We start from the raw sequence: 26,711 nt of genomic DNA, 5'->3' as shown, positions 1-26,711 counted from the left end.
TGACTGGTCGAACCGATCAAATCATGAACCGAAAGAAAAAGCAATTCGGACCAAGATTCTGAAAACCGGTTCAAACCGATTGGTCGAACCGTGTGTACCGGTATAAAAAAGAATCGGTCATATATCAAAACCGAAAGATTCAGAAACCGTTGTTGGACCGTCGAACCGGTCGAGAACCGGTCGGTCGAACCGAACCGGGACCCGACCGGTTTTCTAAAATTTGCTCAAATTGGTGCCGTTGGTTAGAGGAACCCTAACCAGTAACCAAAACGCGCAGCACCTTCTTGGCCCCTCCTCTCTCACAGTCTCACTCAGCCACTCTCCTCCTTCCTCTCACCGAGCTCCTCCTCACTCCCTCACTTCCCTCTCTCTGGCCTCTGAACGAACACACTAAAGAACGCAGAGAAGACAGAAGAGAACTCGAACGCAGCTTGGAGGAAGCACCGAAACAGCCATCTCTCGTCGCCGTTCCTCAACGTCCAGCCACCGCCGCTGCAACAGCTTCGGCGCAACGTCGCCCTTGTTCGCCACGCATCCGCCTCCTTTTTAGCCAAGCTTCTGCGTCTGTTTTTTGGCCAACCCTTGTTCTGCCCTTTTTGGCGAACCCTTGTTCGAGCTGCTTAGCCCTCTGTTCAGTCCTCTACGCCGCGTGTTCGAGCCTCTGTTCAGCCTCTGTTCCGCGGCCTTTCAGCCATCGTTCCGCCATTTTCTGTCCATTCAGCCATCTCCGTCGCGATTTAAAGCTCCTCCCTTTCCCTGTACTGTTTGAATTTCAGAACTGCTCCATCCTAGGGTGATTTTTTTTCCTTCTTCTTGTTCTTTCTTGTATTAATTATTTGAAGCCACTGTCGTAACGTCGTTCTCCTCCATCGTGCAGCCACGCTTGAGCTTCGAAACCACCGTCGCCGGCCTCGCCTTCTGCCTCCGTCGCGCAGCCACTGTCTCGACGGTGCCAGTTCTGTTCCATCGCGTCAGCCCTTCGGTCGTGCCCTGTTCCTTTCTTGCTACTGATCTGCTCTGCTCTGTTCTGGCATTTAGTTCTAGGTATTAATTTTTTTAAACTATAATTGTTGAATAATTCTTGTTACTTGTTAGTTAGTCTGTGAACCTTGCTGTTGTTACTGGTTGAATAATTGCTGAATAATTGTTGTTAGTTAATCCGTGGACTTGTTACTTAATTGAATAATTGTTGAATAATTTTGACTGTTGAGACTTGAGATTACTGGGTTGGAGTGAGTTGCTGTGGTTTACTGTGATATTGTAATTGGATTGTATTGTTGTGATATTGTATTGTTGTTGGATTTTTTTCAACTAAGAAACACCTAAGGCTATTGGATTGTTAAAATTGTGCTTAAATTTTGCTAAAATTGTGATTAGCTGAAAATCTTATTAATCTTTATTGAAATTATGCTGAAAATTTTGTTAAAAGTTTGTTAGAATTTCTATTTGTTCATTATGAGTAGAAGGAAGGGTTTAGAATAGTTCTTCTGCAAGGAGAAAGGGATCAATATCTTTTTCTATTGATAACGTCAAATACACATTCCAGTAGTTGACTTGTTGGGAGAGAAGAGAGCCATGAGAATGGATCTTACACAACAAGGATTAAAGGTAGAGAATGCAACGGTTGGGCCTTTAGGGTCTGCACTTTTTGACTCTGCTGTTTCCATTTTTTCTGCTCACAATAAGTATGGTTTTTTCAAATAGCAGGATACTGGAATTCATTGATTTGGGAGGTGAAATGAGGAGAGATGTTTGGCATGCTTTTATAAGTGAAATTATAGCGTTACACAAGTTCTCACATGAATATGGACCTTGATTATGACCAATCTTTTGTTATAGAAAAAATAATTTTTTCATCTTTGTTTTTAACAAAAAAATAGATGAATTGAATTAACTAGATAAGTAGATGATTGAATATTTATTATTGGTATGCTTGATAAATTGTGCCAATTATGCGTTTCTTGAAATTGGTATGCCTCTCCTAGATTGTGAATAGTGCGATTCATGTTTCTGATTTTGATAATTTGGGTAGTTTATGCTCAGTTTTGAAGATGCTGTCTGATCAGAGAAAAAAGGTAAACTTACTCGGCTCATATGTGTATTTAGATTCACATGTATGTATCTTAATATGTTTTGGATTGGTTTTGACTTTAGAAAAGTCAAATAATACGATTAATGTGAATTTGATGCTATTGATATGTTTCTTTTCATGGAGTTTTGCTTTGATGCATTACTTTAGTGTTTGTGAAATTCAGGGCATGGATTGGATCTATGTGTAGTTCGAACTAGCCCTGCTTGAGCATTTCCTTTGGATGGTAAATGACTGGTTTTGTTTATCAGTTTATAAGAGTTTATCAATTGAAAATATTATCAGTTGGATCTATTTTTGTGTGTGTTTTTGTTTCCTTTGCTAATTTTATACATTCATTGAAATGATTTGGTTAAATGTTATTGTTCTTGGTTTGGTTGTAGGGAAATTGATTATCATCGCTAACAACTGCCCACCATTGAGGAAGTCAGAAATAGAGTATATGCCATGTTGGCAAAGGTTGGAGTCCATCATTACAATGGGAGTAAATTCTAAATCTCTCTCTAATGTTATTGTGTTATTAAGGTTAGCTAGAATTTGAGCCTCTAGAGTCACGTCAGTTGATGTAAAATTAGAACGAGTAGCTGATGGATATTTTTATTATTGTACTAGTCTAAAGCGATATTGTTTTGTTGCTTCGCACGCTGCTTCAAAATGAAGCATCTATCTTTTTGAAAAATGTTCTCTTATTCTGTGAGCATTTGGTATTTTCATTGTTAGCACATGGTATTTTCCGAGGAACATGATGTGAGCTTGTTGTTTCCCTTTTCTCAACTTATTAGGTTGATGTCTACCGGAATTTGTTGATTGACTCGCATTATTTAGGTTCCTGTTTCTTTCTGTTTTTATTAAACAAAGTATTTCTTGTTGATTTCAGACAATGTCGACTTGGGCATGCATGTGGAAAATATTACAGAGTGTGCTGCCTCAGCATTATTGATCCTGGTATAATTTCTTTCCATGACCACATAAAATTCCACACAATATATTATAACAAACCAGCGATGCTTATTTAGGTTTTTAATGACTCGATTGTTAATTATTATCTTATTTTCAGGTGATTCTGATATCATTAAGACACTGCCTGGCGAACAGTAAAAGTAGAGTAGAAGTCTTTTTTTGCTCGTGATGTTCTGTTTTCAGTTGGTTCAGACAATGTTATATGAAAAGTTTTATTTAGTTTTAAGCTATTCTGTATGAATTGCATTGCTTTTGGGATTCTACATTCTAGCAGATACGCATTGAGTAATTTTACCATCAATTTTTTTCGATATATATTTCTGAGTAACATAGATAGCGTGCAACATGGCGACAGTAAATTTTCAAGTCCGGAAGAATTGTTTAGTTGATGAAAACTCAAGTATGTTACATTGTAACATAATAAAGTTGGACCGAATTGTTGATCACATGCCAGAACAAGATTATGAATATATTTAGTTCTAGTGTTCATAATCAATGGTTCAATCGTATAGTACCTTGCGTCGTTTGGAATTATAGAACATGATTAATTGATTATGAACACTTTCGAATACCAAAATGCACATTACTTAGCAATAAAGCGCAATAAACTTTATTTTAGTATGAATTTAAGCATCAAGTTTAGTCCCAGGTACATGACGAGCTTATCTATAACCTGAGTTTGTAGAACTTTGATTAAGTTTGAAAGTTCAGCCTATTACATCATCTTAGCAAAGTTAAAATATAGTCTAAAATTACCAAATTGTACACACCACTTAAACAATATATAGAGTAAATGGAGCTGAAAATGCCTTCAACCTCAATTGGCTAAACAAACAAATTAAATTACAACCTCTAAAATAAAACATTGCATTGCCATTTGCCGCTAGCTGTTAATCACATTCAGTGAAAAGAACAATCAAAACCACCACCTAAACTCCAAAACCAACCAAAATCACACTTTTGGATATAAAGTGGGCAAGGGAAGTAGGGATGAGGTTCTTGTGCCTGTGGTCTCTTGTCAATCAAGAAACATAGAGCAGTCCCATTTCCATCTCAAGGTAAGTTTACCAGAAAAGGTATTCCCAGTCACGGCATGCGAAGCTGAGGCTGGAGGATATGAAGTCTTCAATGGCGACAACAAAGTGGGAAGTGTTTAGACAAATGAGAATCCTCAGAAAGTTCATGCCTTAAGGGTGCTCATTCATGTTACTCATGATGCTCCTCTATCATAAAATGCAAGAAGCTGCTTGACGTGATTATGCCATGCAGCTACATTTTGCCCATCCACTGTCACCCAGTCAACAACCGTCGATGCTGGTTGCTCCCACCATTCATCAAGCTGCATAAAAAGGTTAAAAATCAGGGATTTAAATGGAAATTGCAAAAGGGATATGAAAAAAACCAGCAATTCTGGTGAATTTTCTTTATTCATCCATGTGTATGACACTTTGCTAAACAAATATGCAACAGGAAATTGTGGCGAAAGTTTTCCAGAGAGAAATTTGGAAACTGCATGAACCCATCCTATAATTTTTCATCTCAACTTCAATTATTATATTAACTTGATCAGTAATAATAACAGTGGTAACTCACCAAACCCCTAACATATTTACAAGCTTCCAAGCTCTGCTGAGCATTCAAAACACCAGCCTTAAGTTCAGGCAACCATTTCTCCATAACGGTCTTGTCTTGTTCTGCAGCCAAACTCGGAATAATTTTTTGTCCTACATCAATACATCAAATGTCAATAAAGAAGAAAAAAGAGCATTCAATTTCTGAAGGTATGAATCTGAAAAGGATGGAAAAGGCAAGTTATCCTGACCTTCCAATTAACTGATAAAGAGAAGAAAAATCGAATTTACATGTTAAATTCTGGGGTTAGATACAATATTTACCTTTCATATTCCTGTTGAACACAATAAGCATGGTTTAACAAAGCATGACCACTTTGAACAAGATCCCTTCTAATGTGAACAAGATTAATAGCCTTTAATAAATCTTCCAACACACAAGCTTCAGAGCCACGAAGTTTCAGACAGAACTCCAGGGACTCCAACACAGATGCTAGACCAGCATCTGAACCCTCCAGGCCTGTCCACCCCACATTTAACAAGAGATTAATTTACCACACTATATATATACAATTTCTCTTCAAATTACATGAAACAGTAATACATAGACTTGAAACAATAAAAATAAGATATATATTGTTATACAAAGTTAATACCCTATTTACTCATGCTATAGGAATTACCTGATCGCAAGTCAATAAAATAGACTATGTTGAACATCATACCAACCTCAAATTCAAGTGACAATTTTATTTCACCCAAAACAATTTACATAATTGATAATGCATGAGATCCTAACTCCAAGTCTCCAAAACACTTAATAATCAGAGACATCTCACATAGCCAATTGGGAATGCAAAACAGTAATACACATACCAGCTGGATACTGAAGGGTAGCTGAAACACAGCATATAGATGGAATCGCTGATGGATCCCGAGCACTTGCTCTTGCTGTTAAAATTGCTGCATTCATTTCTGCATTTGCAATTGCTTCCTGCCCTGATGATCCACTGGCCCCCATGGCTTCTAGCAGTGCCTAAGTGAACCAGTATTGAAGATAAAGTTATGTTGAAGCATGACAAAATATGAGACGATTAAATACCTAATGCAACTCTTTCCACAACAAAACAACAAACATAGCCTTCTCCCACTCACTAGGTGGTGGGGTTGGCTCTATATGGGTCAAGCCAAGTCATAATCTTCTGTCATGAACTATATCTCTATAAACAATTTATATCAAAAGGCTCTTTTTAATAATTCAACTTAATTTGTGAACTATATCTCTATAAACAAGTTTGAATTTATAACAGCTATACAAGAAAATGCCATAGCCGAGCGAAATGTTGAAGGTAGTACTATATGAATGTTCAACCCAGAACAAGTTCACAAATTAACTAACAACAATTATTCAATAATTGTTATAAAAAATAACTAGAAGCTAGAAGCCCTAGAACAGAACAAAGCCCTAGATCCTGAGCAAAAGGGGGACAAGGGCACACCGAAGGGATGACAGGTGGAACAGAGATAGCGCCGGCGACGATAGAACAGAGCTGCTCGACGGAAAAAGGAGGCGAGCCCGGCGACGATGGAACCGAGCTGCGCGACGGTGCTTTCAAAGCTGAAACAGTAGCTGCACGATGGTGGAACAGAGCTGCACGATACCGACGGTGGCTTCGAAGCTCGTTTCGGCGACGGCGGCGGGAGATGGACGGAAGTGAGGGAGTGAGATCGATGACGGAGAAAGGAAGGAGGAGCTCGAGGGTGATGGGAGGCATGTGTTCGCGTTTAGCCGTCGTGTGGAGCTAAGGTTGCTGGGTTGGGTAATTGGCTAGGGCATCCCAGCAAAACGATGGAGATTGAAACTTTCGGAGGCGGGAATGAGAAGGTTTCTGAACCAGATGAAGAACATTTTTGATTTTTTGTTTTTTTAATATGTTTAACACAGATAAAAAACAATTTTGATTCTTTATTTTTTTAATATGTTTTTGTTTTATTGTTTTAATTATTTGAAATTATAAAATTAGGATTAATTAAATTCTAAAATTTGATTAATTTAAAAGGGTATTTTTGTCTAATCAAATAAAGAAATGATGTTTAAGTCTTTTTATAAAATTAAATAAATAAATATTTTTTATTTTTATTTAATTAAAAGGGTGTTTTAGTAAAAGTGGTGATATACTATATATTTAAAAAAGAAAAAATTAAATGCTGATGTGAAAAATAAATTCCACATGTCTTATTGTTATTTGTCTATATCTTAAACGTATCGGTACATATTAATTTATCATCGTACCGTAGCAAACACCAAAAAATTTTAATTAAGAGTGCTAGAGAGTCAGTAAATTTTATAATTTGTAATCATTAATTAGTTATTATTAGTATTTTTAATGGTATGAGATTACATCTAATGGTGTAAGATTACTTACTTTTTTTTATTAGTTTAAGTGCTGACCAAATTTTAATAAAAGTACTAGCCCCTAGACTTTCTCAATTACCCTCTAACAGTCTAACAATTTTCAAAATTTAATACACATTTATTAATACAGTACTTTTATCATCCAGAATAATTAAAATAAGGATTTAATTAACTTATGTTTTAAAAATAAAGACACATTTTAAAAAAATAACAATAGAAATTTTTTAATTCTTTTAATGTATTTAATGCATTAAAAATATAAAAATAAATAATTTTTGTAATAACATTTATAAAATATATATTTTTTAATTTTTATGGTATGTTTAATTTATATTCTTAATGCACAAGTTAGCAAAATTTTTAAAATAATACTACACAAATAAAATAATAAAATTTATATATTTAAGGTAATTCACATAAACAATTCAAATGTACTTCAATATTACACCAATATTCTAAAATAAAAAAAAGGTAATTTTGTATATCCGATTTACTTGTAAGTTTTACTGAATATGCTTTATATATTATTTTTGGGCAACTCTCTCAATAACTAAGAGAGCTATTCGAAAAATACAGAGACTAGTTGAAGTAATGAACTCCTAATATACCAATATTAGGGCTCATTACTTCAATCGAGATAATGAAAAATGATTTCGTCTTTTTAGTTAGAGCAATTACTTAGAAATACATTTTTGGAAATATCCATTCCTATCTAATAGAAAAGGATCCCATGATTTTGAACTGATCTTACCTGAGATTGCAAATTCCAAGTTTGTCTATGAAGAGCAGATCTAATTATATTAGTGTCTATAATGAATTGCTTTTGTATAATACTAATCGATAGGGTCTCATTGGTAATTGCTACAAGATCTCGTACATTAGAATCCATAGTTATGGTTATGTATCCGAGTCCATGTATGGAACATTCTCCTTTTCAAGTGAAATCCCCTAGTATATGAAAGAGTGAAAAAGTGCTTTCGTTGTTGTAGAATAAGAAGCCTTCGTATCTTAATGCATGTATTTAATTTATTCGGAGCTATTAGAGCAGGATCTACTTTTTGAGGAATATGAGTTGAAACAATAATAAGAATATTTTTAGTGGAACATCTTTCATAATTGTTGGAGAGATAATTCACTAATAGACCGAGAGATAAGTAATTCGACTCATTCATATCCATTGGATAATGGAGATGGAATAGCCGTCGGTTGGTTAGGACATCCTAACTTTAGAGATAAAGAGGAGCGTAAACTTTTTGTACGGCGTATGCTTACTTTAATTTTTTTGATGCATTTTTAGTTGTTTTGATAGACGGAGACAGAATTATTAGAGCCGATATTCCTTTTCGAAGTATAATATTGAACAGTGTAATTGCTTCTGCAGAATAAATGTAAAAATTGAAAAAAAATAATCAATTCAATAAAACGTAAATTACAGTATCATAACAATTTCTTTATCCACACTCATAAATTTATTTAATTTCTATTCATATTTTGTGTTGTGAACAGACATTTTTATTTATATAAATTTTATTTTTTATGTTTTTAATATATAAATATTATAATTGATCGAATTTGTTTGACTTAAAAATGATTTTATTTTTTACTTTAAAATTTTTTATGATGTTAAAATTATTATTTATTAGATATTAAATAAGTTTATTAAACAAGTACATTTTACATATTTTATCCAATACTTAATAAAATAAATTAATTAACAAAAAATAAAAAATAGATATTTTTATATCTTATAAGAATAAAGATAACTTCTTTATTTGACAAGAATTTATTAATATTTTTAAATTAAAAAAATTAATCAAATATATAATATTATATTTAATTATAAAAAATTTTAATTTTTGATTTTTTTTACTAAAATTCTAGATTCATCCTGTTCAAAAATTTTTTATAGATAAATTGTGATTAGTGACTGGATACTAAATTTATCATAAAGATCCATAAACAGTACCAAAATTTAATAACCCAAATTATGCTAAACAATCACCAAAAATTAGTAAGGAATGATATAGCCACTAAACCATAGTAGTAGATTCTCATTATTTAGTATATTTATGTAAGAAAATAAGTATATATAATGATTCTTACCGAATTAATTAGGGGTGTCAAAAATCCCCAGGAAGCAGGGATCCCCGCAGGGACCGTCCCGAATGGGGCTCCGACGGCGAAAAATTTTTTCTGTGGGGACGGAGATGGGGACAAAATTCTCCTGAAGCAGATGCGGGGACCCGAGCGGGGATCCCCGTCCCCGTCTTCGTATTCCCCACAATCCCCGAATATATTAAATTACTTAAATATCCTTATGAATTTAATTTTTATTTTGGTTTTTAAGTAATTTCACTTTGCATATATATATAGAAAATTAACCCTAACTCCTCTTCCTAGTTCCCACTTCCCACTTCCAACATAGAGCACCACATTTGTTGTTCAACAGTGCTCCTCTCCTCACGAAACCCTTCGTCTCTCTCTGCACCCTTCCTCTGCATTCTCTCCGTCTTCCCAGCCAGCAACCTCCGACCACCATCGTCACTGCCTCGTCACTGTCCGTTTCAGCCGGCCCACACTGCATCATCACCGCACCGCCCCGTGCACCCTGTTCCGTTTGCTCTCTTCCCGTCGTTCGCCGCTCTTTTCTTCACCGGCGTTTCTGACCTCTTGAGCCATTTCTCTCTTATCCCTAGTAAGATTCACTACTCTCTCCTTTTCTTCTTGTATTTTGGGATTTTAGTTTAGGTTTTTGCTTTTTTTTTTCATGAATTTGATGGTGATTTTGATTTTTTGAAGTTGGTGGCTATTGTTTTTGTTAATGGATGTTTTGTTCTATGAATTTCTGATAATTGGTGGCTGTTTTTTTCATTTTTTCATACTTTAATTTTTTTTATTTTCCATTAATTCTGAATTCTGATTTTATTAGTTGTTGCTTGTTGATGAGTTTATGCTATGGTATTCTGTATTAATAATTTATATTTTGTAGAATGAAAAATTCTGATTTGCTGCACCATTTATATATTGAATTATAACCCAAAACGGTGATACATGAATCGACTAAACATAAAGCTGATTCACCTTCTTATTGTGCTTAATTTATTGGTTGAGCAACTTAGTACAAGGATTAAGTCTGTTTCATTTCAGGCCTCAAGTTTCACGTTCTCTGTTTGTTGTAGTAAGTGTTAGTTATGAGTTTTGATTGCAGTTAGGATTCACTAAGTGGAATCTAGGGCCTTTTACAAACGTTTGGAAGGATTTAAGGAGTTTGAGGTTGTTGCAAGTTTAGAAGATGAATGGTTCTACTTCAGTTTTGGATTTTCTATTGAAAACTAGCTTAATTTTGCAGACTAGTAATTTCCCTTGCAGTGCAAAATGTGATTGATTGCATGTGGTTGGAAGAAAGTAATACATAAGTTTCAATCCTTGAGAGTGATGTAATTAGTAATTTGAAATTATGTTTTAATCCAAGTTAGAGCACAGATCTTTTTTTTTTTTGGGCATTTGTTCTTTAATTATTTTCTCTATAGGTTTTTTTTCTTGTAATTCTGAAATTGGAATATATTGTTCCCAATGGTTCCTCAAAATTAAGCTATCTTGGCATTTAGAAATCATTAAAGATCATACTATTTTCCTGAAATTTTTTTTCTGAGCCACAAATTAGTAGTATGCTGTTTCCTGGTGCGGGTAATTATATTGAATTAGAAAAGTACAATAACGAAAAAGGCACTTAATAATTTGTTTCCTTAATAATTTGTCGCCGCTGCCTTTCACCCCCTGGTCTTTCAGCGCCGACTCCCACCCCAGACTCAGCAACGTCGTCGTCTTTTCCTGGTCGTGGTCGTCATCTTCTCCTGTTCGTGTTGCCGGTCTTCGTTGGACGCTAGTCTTGCTTCCCCTTTTCTCCATCAGGTTCAGGTAAGTCAGTCCTGGTCTTCGCTGGTCTTCTATCCCCTTTTCTGAATTTAGATTTCTGAATTAGGGTAACGAATTTGGGTGTTCTGAATTAATGAGATTCCTATTAATCTGAATTTTTGTGTTTTGATTTTCTGGATTCTTGAGATTTGAGTTGCTGAATTTCTGATTAGGTTACTGAATTTCTAAATTTCTGATTAGGTTAATGAATTTCTGATTTGGTTAACGAATATCTGAAACAAATTTCTGAATTTCTGATTTGGTTAACGAATTTCTGAATTTCTGATTAGGTTAATGATTTTCTGACTATGAATTTCTGGATTCTGGTTGTGTAATTTATATTTCTGAGTTAGGTTGATATGAATTTGATTTCTGATTCTGATTAATATTTCTGAGTTAATATTGAGTTAATCTAAAGTTAGGTTAATCTGATTCCGATTATGAATTTCTGGTTGTGTAATTTATATTCCTGAGTTAATATTCTGAATTGGACTAATTTTTTGGGTCGTCCTAATTTTCAAAACTATGCCTTTATCGGTGCCTGTGTTTGTTTCTGGATAAATGTTTATTATGCTAAGTCCAAATGGTTTCATTCTTTTTAAAAGTCATTGCAAAATAATTTGATAAACAATATTTGCATTTTTATTCTAGTGAAGAGTTGTTCCTATTTAAATATTTGATTACATTAGATATGATATTGAGTGGTGATTACTGTCTTGGCAGTTAAGTCTGAATGAATTAGGCCAAATAAATATATAAGAGCGAGGCACATAATACAATTATATATATATATATATATATATATATATATATATATATATATATATATATATATATATATATATATATATATATATAGCTTAGAAGAAGGATAAAAACAGAATATAACCGAATCGGTTAATAATTTAGACTCTAATTTACTACCCTGCTTCCAGTTCCTTTATTCTTTGATCTGTTTCACTAGACCAAACAGTTTTAACTAATATCATATTCATATCTAAGTAGTGTTATTTGAATAGTTTGGAGAGCTCAATTTTAATTTATAATTTATGCTTACGAGGAGGAAGAAGAGGGCATTGGTGTCATTTCACAACAAAACTAGGGTTTAGAGAAACAGAAACGGATCCCCTTAAAATACCCTTCATTCCAAATAACTAGTTCGTTTGATACTGCAGCTGCTATGAGTTGGAGCTTCCATTGTCTCCAAATCTCTCAAGAGCGCAAATCTGCACCGCAACCATGGCCACTTCCGCCGCCACCGCCACAACTGACGCAGTGCCACGCCAGCTGTCACAGAAGGAGCAGGACATCCAGATGATGCTTGCTGCTGAGGTCCACCTCGGAACCAAAAATTGTGACTTCCAGATGGAATGCTACGTCTTCAAATGCCGAAATGATGGTCAGTCTTCGTGATCTTTTTCGTTTTTTCTTTTGGATTTTGAGTCTGAATATTATTGAAGAGTGTGTCGATTATGGCGAGTTTGAAGGGTATTTTGCAAAATATTATATCTTTTCAATCTCAAATTGTTTATTCTGATATGGATTTTTTCATATTTACTCAAACTATAGTGAGTAGTTCAGTTCTTGAAATCTAATGCAAACAACACAAATGTGCGTAGTTTTTTTTGTAATATATTCCTTGCTCTTTTGTGAATTTTGTATTCGGTTTTTTTACATTTATCTTTTCCTGTATCTAGGGTTCCTTTTTTGATATATACTTTTTATAAATTTGTTATAATCTAGTGGTTTGTCAATTTTTCTTTATTTGTTTCGTGTTTTCTATTCAATGAGTCAATTTAATTATCAGGATTTTGATACGGGTAAGTGTATTTTGTATTACCACCTTTGTGTTCAAAACAGCTTATTATCATAATTTTATGATAGAGCTTATGAAAGCATTTTTATGTTTGGTTGATTTTTCGTATTCCTTGTTCCCAGTTATTTACATAATTAACCTTGGTAAGACATGGGAGAAGCTCCAACTTGTTGCTAGGATTATTGTTGCTATCGAGAACCCGCAGGACATCATTGTTCAGTCTGCTAGGCCATATGGTCAGAGAATTGTCCTTAAGTTTGCACAATACACTGGTGCGAATGCAATTGCTGGAAGGCACACTCCTGGAACATTCACTAATCAAAAGCAAACATCCTATAACGAGTCTCGTCTACTCATTCTGACTGATCCAAGGACTGATCATCAGGTGCAACTTATGTTATTCACTTGTTTCACTATTAACTGTCAATATATTTTTTGTGGGAGTTTGAAATTCTGTTATTAATTGATCTCATCTTGGGATTGTTTTTCTATTTTTTTCAAAAAAATATGTGTAGCCCATTAAGGAAGGTGCTCTTGGAAATATTCCGACCATTGCCTTCTGTGATACCGATTCTCCGATGCGCTATGTTGATGTTGGCATTCCTGCCAATAACAAGGGGAAGCACAGTATTGGTTGTCTGTTTTGGTTATTAGCAAGGATGGTTCTGCAGATGAGGGGTACTATTCGTCCGGGGCTTAAGTGGGATGTGATGGTAAACTAATTTTTGCTCTTAACGGATTGAACTATTATTATTTTGTAGCACTTTTAGATTTATTGTGTTTTCCAATGTCTGCATTGTAAGTGTCTGATCTCGTATGCACTTATTTAGAACAATCTTTCTTGCTATACATACAGGTGTAAAAAATTTCATATTTTAACAAAAGATAGTAGTCTTATTATGTGGTTTCCTTTGAACCTTAGCTAAATTTGTCAACTTTTCATGTGTAGATGGATTTATTCTTCTATAGAGAACCTGAAGAGGCCAAGCAACAAGAGGAGGAGGAATTACCAGCTACCCCAAAATATGCCATTCAAGATTTTGGTGCTGCTGCTTCCCCGCAGCTGATGGGGAACGGGGGCTGTTACAGCTGAACAATCCTGAACTGAACCAGTTCTTCAGCAACCCATTGCAGCTGCTCCTACTAACTGGGCCCCAGACGCCGGTAAGAATAATTATTTCCACTCTGGATCTGTTAAATTTGATGCAACATAATTGTCGTATTTGCTTCTAATATGTTCTAGTCAAATAATTCTGGGTTGTTGTGTTGAATCATTCTCCCTCGATATGCAAGAAAATCTGTGCGCCTTAACATAGTTCTGTCGAAAACTGTGATGGCAGTTTATTTGACCCAAGTTCTTTTGTATCCGCAGCTGCAGGTGATTGGGAGCCAGTTCCAGCCCCACAGGCATCCGTTCATGAACCTGGAGGTGTTGCTCCCACTGGCTGGGACTAGGCATCGAGTTTGGAATTTTGTTTCTATGTTTTCTTTGCTTCCTGAGCAATTTTTCTTCTGGGATTATTTCTTTAGGAAACATACATATTTAGTATTTTGTAGTCTTGGTATTGAGTTTTAAAATTTTGTTGACGTATCGATGGAAGCTTGTTTAGTTTCAACAATTTAAGAGGATTCGTAATGGAAGTTTGAGCAGTTAATTGACAACGACATGCTACTTTTTGCATGGCAAATTTGTTCTTGATGATTGTTCTTCAGTTTGATTAGTATTGAAAAATATAGATAACCTCAGTATATATGCAAAAGTACAATAAAATAAACTTAGGTATTTTCTTAAAATATATGAAGATCTGCCATTATAACCAAGGCAATACCTTTCACTTGTTTCTTTGGTTCACCAAGAATATCTTGATCATATTCGGCTGAGGGCTTATCCTTGTATTGTGATTTACCCTTTGATATTGAAATACGTATCCTTTCGAGTAGATCCATTATCTCTTCATGATGAGGTGACTCTATTTTCTCAGCCTTGAATGATTTAGATCTATTGTCTTCAATTTTTCTACTTGTTTGAATTTCCTCGATGTCTCCTTTAGATCTTATAATCTTTGAATTGGTAAATGGAGAGACAGCCATTTTGAACGCAAAGGGTGAAGGTTGAACTTGAACCTCTGCCACATTTTAACAAGGTGCATCATAGTATTATCCTCAGAACTTAGTCCGCACAATATCAGGGAACATTATCAATATATCACTACCCCAAATTGCATCAAGTTATGTATTGAAGAACAAATAAGATGAAAATTTTGCTCATTATGTCGCAGAAAGCCATACGAAATTATTCTTCCCAAAAATTTGTTGTGAAGTGAACTCTTCTACCAATTTATAAGTACCATTTAAGAATGAAGTTAAGCTACCAAGAGGTTGATGATTTGTTGGACTAATATTAAAAGCATAAGAAATCAGAAAAGGTGAATGAATGAAATGAATCCAAGAAAAACAGCAATCAAATAAGATTTTTAGAAATCTTTATTACCTCACTCTCTCAGAACAGAACAAGAAAAGGAAGTTGAAGTACCAGCTAAATAGCAGTGTTTGCTCAAAGAGAAACTCGTGAAGAAAGAGAAGCCAAGAACGCTATAGAAATGAAAAGCAACCACATCCATCTTCCCCAGAAAAAGAAAAAAATAATTGGAAAAAACCAATTCTCAAACACATCTGGTATTAAATCACAATTCACAGACCCCCACTCCATTTCTTAAATGAACATACATATATTATACTTTATACTCTTTTTATTTATTTATTTACTTATTCTTTTCCACGGGTAAAATAGCTGGTCCACAATTTTCTGTGATCTGTAACGCGTGCAAGCAAGCGCAGACTCTGTGGCTAAAAATCGCAACACCTTTCTTCTTATAGGCTTTGCAACTTGCAAGAGGGTATTATCTGTTCATAACAAGCGAATGCACCATTGAGAGTTTGAGACCAAATAAGATCATTCTACATGGCTAAACTATTTCAAAAGTAAAATAAAAATGGACCCAACAATCATAATCATGGAATAAACACATAGGAAAGTGCAAAGTTCTAACAAAGCTGCGTGCAGATCACGTGCAGTGACCAATCCACTCCACCAACTATTCCTCCTTCCTTGCAAATCAGGCACCTTAATCGGACAAAGCCGCATTTATAACTAACAGCAGTCAATAGGAATATCTTGGCCGTGTCTTTTCCATCACTATTTCATCAAATTATTCTTTATGCTCTCTCTCTCTCCCATGCATAAAGATCACACTATACACATTGTATTCTTTTGCTATCTATCTTGATCACTATGTTAAGCAACTTGCAGTGTTGGATAGTTATTACATTATACTATTTGAAACCTTAAGATATTAAGCTTGACTAATAATATTATTTTATCAGAATTCCAATCTAATTTGGAACAAGAATCGATGTTCAAGTTCATTTAAATGAAAGTAGGAGAGACAGCTTATATCCAACCGTCCAAGACAATATAGCACAGAACATGAAATTGGACCAAAGTCAGATATTATGGTTCTCCACTCAACAAATTATGTACACCAACCATCATCAACATGGGGCTGCTGTCCCTTTCTGCAAGTCTAGATAAAGAATGTTTTTTCTCAAGTTGTGTGTGCCCACAAATAATAGCACCACTATTTTGCCCAATTGCTGCAGAACCTGAAATCAATGTCACAACTGCCAGAGCTATCTTGCTCCAAAAATGAACAACAGCGATATGTCAAACAAAAGCCATAGAAGAGAGTTTCAGGACAACTGAAACTATATTCTATCATGGCCTCAAATTCAAATACAAGGTATCTTAAAAGTACACAAACATATGAGGGATTCCGGAAAACTCTGCTTGAGCTAATTGGGATGCAAATAAACACAATATGTAGCAAATAAAAAGGTACAAATCTACTGCAATAATAATACAAAGACCAAACAAATTAAACCATCAATTACGAAATTAAGCAGAAGCTGCTGGTATAGATAACAAGTGTGAAAAATAAATGCTTGATATTGTACAAGTAAAAGAGAAAGCTTTAAGAATTAAGATGCCACATGCACCACCTACAATCTTTTACAGCATAAATAACTAAATATATGAAAATAATTTTTAGTTGTGGTGTTATGCTAATGTTATGTTATTTTGCTTCAGGTATGATCCTTCTACTGGGATCTACGGCATGGATTTCTTTGTCGCCTTAGAGCGTGCTGGATACTGTGTGGGTAGGCGGAGGAGACGAAAGTCCCATGTTGGAATTCAACACAGGGTCACCAAAGAAGATGCAATGAAGTGGTTTCAAGTTAAGTACGAAAGAGTTATTCTTAACAAGTCCCAACAAATTGTATCCTAGACAGCACTATTTTAGTTTTTTTTTTGGAATGGTAGTCAGCAACATGCAACTATTTCATTTGGTTTTCTTCAAGTTTTGATGGGATTTTGCCCAATTTTATGAAGCAAGATATTTGTTTCATTTTGAGTTCAATACAATGTCGGTATTGTTTTTATTTAATTTAGGGTGCTATTTTCGGAAGGGACTTAATTTTGTTAATGTTGTTATATCTGTTACCGCTTGTTATAGCTACAAAAGCATTGTGTTTGAACCGTTCTATGACTTCTAGCGGTTCAGCATACCATGTTGATTTGCATAAAATCTATGAAATCTGAGTTTCATATAATCCATAGTTCCATACATTTGTACAATTTGATGGTAGTTAGAGTCATCACAAGGAAAACTAGGATTAGGTCTAGGATCCAAGTACTTTGATAAGTTCGATCTTCTTAAGCTTAGAGGAACCTTTTATTCCCCTTGACTTGGCCAGTTTTTTCAACTCGGCAAGTTTCATTTCTTCCAGGGTTTCTTGCGCTGGTTGAACCGTTGTTTCCAACGAAATGTTTGATGATTCATAGTTAGTGTGCTCAATAGTGTTGCTTCTTGGGGTTGATAGAGGAGATGGAATAGGGGATTTCTTTGCAAAGTTTTAAGGTAGCCTAGTCAACTTAAACCCTGATACATGTGGGTTCCCCTCTGCTCCTTTCTCATTCCTTGCCGCCGATATTTTCTCCGACAAATCCTTCTGTTTTGCCTTGTTTGAGATATTACCTGCTGTAAATAGAATCAAATGAGAATTAGAAATGAAAAATCATAACATGTATCTAAAGTTAATTATTAATTTATTATAAGTCATTTTGTAAACAAGAAATTTTCATAATGTTTACGGGCATAGTTTTGACATGGGTTTTTTTAATTAAATAAAATAATCATAATTCACAAGTCATACTAAATATTTATTATTCTAAGGATAAATTTAAATTGGTGTTCAAAAAATTTTAGGTTGAGTACTTTGATCTCAAATGAATTCGTCTTTAGAGATTCTCGAAATTTAATTATAGAGTAATTATCCAAATTAGTTCCCAAAATTTTAAAATTAGACATTTTAGCCCCCAAAAAAATTAATATACAGAATTAATTCTCAAGATTTGTAAATAGGTTTGTAAATTTTAAAAACAGACATTTTAGTCTCCAAAAACAAATAATGTACAAGTCAATTCTCAACGTTTTTCTTCGACATAACAGTCTTTTTCCAAAAATAAAATAAAATAAAATAATTATTATTATTAATTACATAATAATATTGTACTATATTTTTTTTGTAAAAATAATAATAAATTTATTCATTAGATTTATATATATATATATATATATATATATATATATATATATATATATATATATATATATATATATATATATATATATATATTGAGTTCTACCCAACCCCCTCTAAATCAACATGTAAATTAACCCGTGACGTGGCACATTTTAATTGGATGTTTAGTTTTAGTTTGAATTAATTTAACTCAATAAGAGTTAATATCTTAACTAAAGTAGGATAATTTTATAATTAAAGCCCCACAGATAAACTCGCCTTGATGAATTCTTAACCGTTGCAGATCACTAATGGCTGTACTCCGTCATCTTCTTTCTAATGCTCAAACGATGCTGAAATTTCCTTCTTAAGGATCAACATTTGCAAGAAGTCTTCACGATCTTGGGATTCATCAATTGAAAAGCAAGGATTCATTTTTTGGGAGCATGATTTCAAGAAGAAACAAAAATTGGGTTTTTAATATTTTAGTAAATTATACAATTACCTACTTTGGACTATAATTTAATTACCAATAGTTTAACCATAATTAACATAACCACCAATTATAGAATGACATGTTACAGAGAATAATATACATGTTATTATAGGAAGGATAGAGTAGAATTTACCTATATATATATATATATATATATAGTCACTCAATAATAATAATAATAATAATAATAATAATAATAATAATAATAATAATAATAATAATCAATAAAATTATTAGAGATTATTTTAAAAAAAATTCAAGGTTAAAATCATTTGATATTTTTGTATTTAATATAATCAAAAGATATTCTATGTAAAAAAAATATGTATTAAAAGAAAATATTTTAATTTGAATTTATATTAAATACATATTTTTTTAATACAAACATATTTTTTAAAATAGTATATTTTTTTATTATATTAAATACAAAAATATTAAATAGTTTTAAATTTAAATTTTTTGTAGAATAATCTCTAATAATTTTATTGATTATTATTATTATTATTATTATTATTATTATTATTATTATTATTATTATTATTATTATTATTATTATTATTATTATTATTATTATTTAACTGCTTTTTTATTTTAAGTTGGTTTGCGTTAAGAAGTTTCGCTATTTTGTTGGAGAAGACACCATAACTTGGCTATCTTTTAATGAAAATTTATTTTTATTTTCAGTTGTATTGACTACCGAACTTTTAAACTTCTTTAATTGTCGTATTTGAATTCCTTTTATCGTTAAATTTCATTGGATCAAGACTTTGTTAGCTATTGTGTATTTGTGCTTGCCGATTTCAATGTTATGACTTTGTGAAATAGTATGGTAGTATATTTTTTGAATCGATTGAAAAAACCGAACAAATCGAACCAAACCAAATCGATTTTAATTAGTTTGGTTTGGTTCGGATGACCTCGATAAAAAACCGAACCAAACCGAACCGCAAACACCCCTAGCGCCCAACTCCACCAAAATTCCAAGTAATGGGCGCCAAAACTCCAATTGCACTTTTCACTCCCAACAATCCAAAGAGTTTCAAAGCCCATCGCTAAGTACACCAAGCCCACCGCCAAATGCCTAACCAACTCCTAGGAAGTTTCAATTTAAGTCAAGATTCAAGATTTAAATGATTAGTTAGCAACAACCTCTTCTAGAAAGATACGATTTGGTTGTTAGGATTTAGATTAGATTAAATTTAAATTTAAATAAGTTATATTTCTCTTTAAAAGATAATATTAGTTTTTAAATTTCAGTTAGGTAGGAAGTTAGATATAAATAAATAAACAAGGTTCACAAAATAGAGATCATCTTTGACCAAATATCTCCTTCTTTAATTTTAGTTATTTTCTTTTCTATCATGAGTAACTAAACCTCTCTTGTTAAATGTTAGGAGCTCTATTTTATTTTCATAGATTAGTAATTCAAGTGTCTTCTTTATTTTGATTCATGTTTTTCTACTTTTTCAGGATTAAGTTTCGTTCTTCATATTTAATGGTTAGAAGTATTAGAAAATATTCTAATTTTGTCTTGGATTCCATTATTACTTTAGAAAATTTAATATTGAAATTAGCTCTAAACTCTTTGTCATGATTTTTAACTTGACTAGGAATAGTATTTTGAAAATTGTGTGGCTTTAAATAAAAAACGTTCTTCATCTTTTCTCTTAATTAATTGACCAAGAAATTGGCGATTAATTAAGTTAAGAAAAATTAAATTGTCAAGGAATTAGAATTTGATTATAAATAATTTGTTGTGAAAAGATTTTTATTTGAGTCAAAATAAGGAAACACAAGCATCGGGCAGGTCGGCCAGGTCTTTCCTTGTTGTTCTGTTTCCGCCACGAGAAAGACGCACAGAAGAGGTATACCCAGCATGCGAAGGATCCATAGTGTGCCTGTTGTCTTGGTAAGGAACTTTATGAGATTTCCCCTATTGTATTGAATCAACAAAAAAAAACTGGTAAGTGTTTTCTAAGAATATAACATCTCCGAAATCTTTAACATTCCCTATCCTTAATTACTTCCTAATTCTCTAAGGTAGTATTTGGTAGAGAGATAGAGATTGAAAAACTGAGATTGAGAGACTGAAATAAATCTCAGTATTCTATTTGGTACAAAGTGGGAGATAGAAATTGAAACAAGAATGAAACTCTAATTTAATTTGTACAAAGGGTAAAATTGAAATTAATTAATTGAAATGAGGATATTTTAGGTATAAAATGTTATTAAAATTTTAGTCTCCGTCTCTAAAAATTCCAGTCTCCTGTGTCCCCACTTTTTAGAGGTACTGAAATTTTGAGGACAGAGACAGAAATTTCAGTACTAGTCTCTGAGTCAAGAAACATGATACAGGGTCTCCGTCTCTCAGTCTCTATTCCAGTACCTCAAAACAAATGCTACCTAAGCCTTCTCTCGTTCTCTCAATTCTCCTCTTCACTGTTCTTGCTTCTAATTCAAGATCCACAACCCTCTTGCCAATGTTTGATTGACCTAATTAGAGATTTAATTAGATATTGCTTGCTTTAATCCGTTAATCATCGTTAGGGGTGGCAAAACGGGATGAACCCATCGGGCTAGGATTTGGAGCCCGCCAAATTAAAAAAATTCGCCAAACCTGCACCGCCAAATTGGCGCGTTTTGGCGGGGCGGGGCAGGCCGGTCCGCCGGTCCGAATATTTTTATTTTTCATTTTTTTTATTAAATAAAAAAGTGATTACTATTATAAAATTAATAATTATACAATTTTCAAACACTTTTTTTTGTTTTTGTTTTTATTCTTCTTTTAGTTATTAACTTTATTTATCTTATTTTACAATTTTGCATATTTGTTCAAATTATGTGACTTATTTTTCAAAATAAAGATAGTTCTATTGACAAATATTATTTTGAACAATTTTATTGAAGTTAAAAATTAAAAAAAAAAGATAGTGAAAAAAATTATATTATAATTTGACTATTTTTTATTTTTTTTGATTTTTTAATTACTATATTTTAGTTCATTTTAATGAGTGTTATTTAAAAAAAAAAGTCAAGCGGGCTAACTCACCGACCCACCAATCCGCCATAAAGTGGGGGCAGGCTAGCATTTTGAACCCATTTTAGTTGGCGGGACGGGTCGGCCCGCCCCGTTTATGGAACGGCCTAGGCGGGGCGAGGCGAGTTGGGGCAAACTTGCCACCCGTAATCATCGTGAGAACGACATTCACTCACCGTAGTATTACTTGATGTAATTTGGTCAACTTGTCAATAATACAAGCATATCAATTTTGGTTCAATAGTGTACTTTACATAAAAGTGTATTTGAAACTATTTTTAAAATCAATTTCATTTCGTTCGAAATGAAACGAACTAAAATGAAGTATATTTAAATTTATGTAAAATAAAAAATAAGTTGATTTAAATATTTATATAATAATTTAATTTTTATTTATCCCATAGTTTTTCATCACCACTAATAAACACCCCAAAACTGCTACCTCAAACTTGATCTTAATTGTAAATTTCATATATTTAAAAATCAAATCAATTCTTAAATTTTATCTATTCCAAATATAAGATTTGATTTACAAATTAAATTATTTCCAGTTATTTGAATTTTCAAAGACACCCTAAAGAAATACAAGAAATACTTTAGTAAAGAAAATTGATCATCAATGTAATATCAGAGAGAGCTGATGTAAACAGTATGTTCAATTATGTCCATTCTACTTTAAAGGTTATGTTGATTAGAACGAAGAATGTCGGATATTGATCACTAATTTTCTCAATATATTGAGTATCTATGAAGGATTAAATAAATAAGAATATAAAACAAAATGTACTCTCTAAAATAACAGTTTTGTTAAAAATCGTGTCAATATACATCACTAAAGGAAGAGAAAATTCTTCAGAACAGTTTTGATGAGTTGTGCTTAAATCTTAAGAGTGCTTATTCCCAGCCAGTGGGAGCAACACCTATGGATGCAGGAACGGAAGCCTGTGGAGCTGGAACTGGCTTCCAATCACCTGCAGCTGCGGATACAAAAGAACTTAGGTCAAATATATTGCCATCACAGCTTCCGACAGAACTATGGTAAGGCATACCGATTTTCTTGCATATTGAGGGAGAACGATTCAACACAACAACAATCCAGAATTATTTGACTAGAACATATTAGAAGCAAATGCAACAATTATGTTGCATCAAATATAACAGACTAATGGGAGAACAAATACAAAGACTTGATAGATAGAAAATTTCAATAGATAAAATTGAACTTAAATCACGCATGTGACTAACAGATCCAGAGTGGAAACAATTATTCTTACCGGCGTCTGGGGCCAAGTTAGCAGGTGCAGCTGCAATGGGTTGTTGAGGAACTGATTCAGTCCAGGATTGTTCAGCTGTAACAGCCCCCCATTCCCCATCAGCTGCAGGGAAGCTGGCAATGCCAGTAGCACCAAAATCTTGAATGGCATATACTGGGGCAGCTGGTAATTCCTCCTCCTCTTGTTGCTTGGCCTCTTCAGATTCTCTATTGAAGAATAAATCCACCTACACATGAAAAGTCGACATAATTTAGCTAAAGTTCAAAGGAAACAACATAATAAGACTACTATCTTTTGAAAAAATATGAAATTTTTTGGGTAATTCAGATGAATAAATAGTTTGAGGTTCAAATTATACAGATGTTCTAAACTAATTTTTGCTACACGCCTGTCCTAAACACCTTTTAGATTGTTTAGGACAAGCGTGTAACAAAATTGGTTTAGAATATCTGTATAATTTTGAATCCCAAACTATTTTATCATGTGAATTACCCAAATTTTTTACACCTGTATGTACTGCAAGAAAGATTGTTCTAAAAAAGTGCATACCAGATGAGACATTTGCAATGCAGACATTGAGAAGCACACAATAAATCTAAAAGAGCTACAAAATAATAATAGTTCAACCCGTTAAGAGCAAAATTAGTTTACCATCACATCCCACTTAAGCCCTGGACGAATAATACCCCTCATCTGCAGAACCATCCTTGCTAATAACCAAAACAGACAACCAATACTGTGCTTCCCCTTGTTATTGGCAGGAATGCCAACATCAACATAGCGCATCGGAGAATCAGTGTCGCAGAAGGCAATCGTTGGAATATTTCCAAGAGCACCTTCCTTAATGGGCTGCACATATTTTAAAAAATAAAAAAATAAAAAAACAAACTTAAAATGAGATAAACTAATAACAGAATTTCAAACTCCCATAAAAACATATTGACAGTTAATTGTGAAACAACATACACCACTACACTCAACACAAGTGAAAAAAATAAGTTTCAAACATCTAAAAAAAGTGGCACCTGATGATCAGTCATTGGATCAGTCAGAATGAGTAGGCGAGGCTCGTTATAGGATGTCTGCATCTGATTAGTGAATGTTCCAGGAGTGTGCCTTCCAGCAATTGCATTCGCACCCGTGTATTGGGCAAACTTCAAGACTGCCCTCTGACCATATGGCCTAGCAGACTGAACAATGATGTCGTGAGGGTTCTCGATGGCAACAATAATCCTAGTAGCAAGTTGGAGGTTCTCCCATGTCTTGCCAAGGTTAATTATGTAAATACCTAGGGACAAGGAATACGAAAAATCAACCAAGCCATAAAAATATTTTCCTATTGCAAAGGGAAGCATCGGAAAGATTAAAGGCGTGTATATGTTTCATAAATTTTGGGACAGAAGTTGCTTTTTCATCAGAAACTCATTGGTAAAATTATGATAATAAGCTGTTTTGAAAACAATGTGATAATGCAAGTACACATATTCATGTCAAAATCCTTATTAATAATTAAATTGACCCTTTCAATCAATAGCACAAACTAAATCGAGAACAATTGACAAACACTAGTCTATAACAAACTAATAAAAATGTCTCCCAAAAAAAGAACCCTACACACGAAAAGATAAATAGAAGAAAAAATGATAAACCCATTGAAGAGCAAGGAGTATCTAGACCCCAAAGAAACTACACAAATATGTGTTCTTCATTAGATTTCAAGAACTAAACTAGTCGTATAACCCCAAAGAAAATATCAAAAGAAGCGTGGGTTACAATCATTGCAGCGCTTGAAAACGTAGCGTTCCATCTGGAAGTCGCAGTTTTTGCCTTCGAGATGAACCTCAGCTACGAGCATCATTTGGATGTCTTGCTCCTTCCGCGAGAGCTGGTGCGACACTTCAGCGGTTGTGGTGGCGGAAGTGGCCATCGTTGGGGAGGAAAGTTGGTCTCTTGAGAGATTCGTAGCAATACCCTAGAACCCTAAACCCTAGAACCCAAAGACTCTAGAACCCTAAGACCCTAGAATCCCTAAGACCCTAGAACCCCTAAGACCCAAGAACCTTAAACCCTAAACCCTAAACCCTAACCCCTAAACCATAACCCCTAACCCCAAACCCCTAAACCCTAAACCCTAACCCCTAAACATAACCCCTAAACCCCAAACCATAACCCCCAAATCCCTAAACCCTAAACCCTAAACCCCAAACCCCTAACCTCTAAGCCCTGACCCCTAAGCCCTAAACCCTAACCCCTAACCCCTAAACCCTAAGCTATAAGCCCTAAGCTCTAAGCCCTACACCCTACACCCTACACCCTAAACCCCAAATCCCAAACCCTCAACCCTCAACCCCCAACCCCCAACCCCTAACCCCAAGCCCCAAGCCCCAAGCCCCAACCCCCAACCTCTAAGCCCTAATCCCTAAGCTCTAAGCCCTAAGCCTTACACCCTACACCCTACACCTTACACCCTACACCCTAAATCATAACCCCTAACCCCTAAACCCTAACCCCTAAACCCCTAACCCTTAACCCCTAACCCCTAACCCCTAAGCCGTAAGCCCTAACCCTTAACCCCTAACCCCTAAGCCCAAAGCCCAAAGCCCAAAGCCCTAAGCCCTACACCCTAACCCTACACCCCAAACTCCAAACTCCAAATCCCAAACCCTCAACCCTCAACCCCCAACCCCCAACCCTTAACCCCCAACCCCCAACCCCAAGCCCCAAGCCCCAAGCCCCAACCCCAAACCCGCCCTAAGCCCTAACCCTAAAGCTCTAAGCCTTACACCCTACACCCTACACCTTACGCCCTAAACCCTAAGCCCTAACCCCTAGCCCCTAAACCCCCCAAATCCCTAAACCCCAAACCCTAAACCCCAAACATCTAACCCCTAAGCCCTAACCCCTAACCCCTAAACCCTAAGCCCTAACCCCTAAGCCCTAAACCCTAAGCCCGAACCCCTAATCACAAAATAAGAACATGAAACAAAATGTACTCTCTAAAATAACAGTTTTGTTTAAAAATCGTGTCAATATACATCACTAAAGGAAGAGAAAATTCTTCAGAACAGTTTTGATGAGTTGTGCTTAAATCTTAAGAGTGCTTATTCCCAGCCAGTGGGGGCAACACCTCCGGGTGCAGGAACGGAAGCCTGTGGAGCTGGAACTGGCTCCCAATCACCTGCAGCTGCGGATACAAAAGAACTTAGGTCAAATATATTGCCATCACAGTTTTCGACAGAACTATGCTAAGGCGTACCGATTTTCTTGCATATTGAGGGAGAACGATTCAACACAACAACAATCCAGAATTATTTGACTAGAACATATTAGAAGCAAATGCGACAATTATGTTGCATCAAATTTAACAGACTAATAGGAGAACAAATACAAAGACTTATTAGACAGAAAATTTCAATAGATAAAATTGAAATTAAATCACGCAAGTGACTAACAGATCCAGAGTGGAAACAATTATTCTTACCGGCGTCTGGGGC

At 34.3% G+C, this 26,711-nt stretch overlaps 3 protein-coding genes and 1 long non-coding RNA gene across 5 annotated transcripts; 2 read left to right on the top strand and 2 right to left on the bottom strand.

Moving 5' to 3' along the window:
- Positions 1-208: 208 nt before the first annotated feature.
- On the top strand, positions 209-3,508 carry LOC112722375 (uncharacterized). 2 transcript variants are annotated; one of them, XR_011871688.1, is made up of 7 exons: positions 209-793; positions 878-1,044; positions 2,033-2,075; positions 2,256-2,315; positions 2,473-2,573; positions 2,967-3,034; positions 3,147-3,508. It is a non-coding gene; the product is annotated as an uncharacterized lncRNA (long non-coding RNA). The 2 variants fall into 2 exon arrangements; XR_011871689.1 differs by having other exon boundaries at positions 210-793; positions 2,473-2,548.
- Positions 3,509-4,652: 1,144 nt separating this feature from the next.
- On the bottom strand, positions 4,653-5,820 carry LOC112722367 (AUGMIN subunit 5-like). Its single transcript, XM_072211133.1, has 3 exons — positions 5,497-5,820; positions 4,945-5,140; positions 4,653-4,773 (listed from the first exon to the last, which is right to left on the bottom strand). The coding sequence occupies exons 1-3, from the start codon at positions 5,639-5,641 to the stop codon at positions 4,707-4,709; spliced, it is 408 nt and encodes a 135-aa protein (XP_072067234.1). The 5' UTR covers positions 5,642-5,820; the 3' UTR covers positions 4,653-4,706.
- A 6,370-nt stretch (positions 5,821-12,190) lies between these two features.
- On the top strand, positions 12,191-13,860 carry LOC112722357 (small ribosomal subunit protein uS2-like). The gene is made up of 4 exons (XM_025773356.3): positions 12,191-12,350; positions 12,890-13,152; positions 13,283-13,480; positions 13,717-13,860. Exons 1-4 carry the CDS (start codon positions 12,191-12,193, stop codon positions 13,858-13,860), a joined length of 765 nt encoding a protein of 254 aa, XP_025629141.1.
- Positions 13,861-22,837: 8,977 nt separating this feature from the next.
- Positions 22,838-25,144, bottom strand: LOC112722350 (small ribosomal subunit protein uS2-like). Its single transcript, XM_025773348.1, has 5 exons — positions 24,991-25,144; positions 24,243-24,505; positions 23,869-24,066; positions 23,218-23,443; positions 22,838-22,920 (listed from the first exon to the last, which is right to left on the bottom strand). Exons 1-5 carry the CDS (start codon positions 25,142-25,144, stop codon positions 22,838-22,840), a joined length of 924 nt encoding a protein of 307 aa, XP_025629133.1.
- Between the last annotated feature and the right edge of the window lie 1,567 nt (positions 25,145-26,711).

This window comes from Arachis hypogaea, chromosome 2 (genome assembly GCF_003086295.3).
Source record: "Arachis hypogaea cultivar Tifrunner chromosome 2, arahy.Tifrunner.gnm2.J5K5, whole genome shotgun sequence".
NCBI classification, from domain to species: domain Eukaryota; kingdom Viridiplantae; phylum Streptophyta; class Magnoliopsida; order Fabales; family Fabaceae; genus Arachis; species Arachis hypogaea.
Note: the sequence above shows the minus strand (reverse complement) of the source record. Positions and strands in the feature narration are given on the sequence as shown.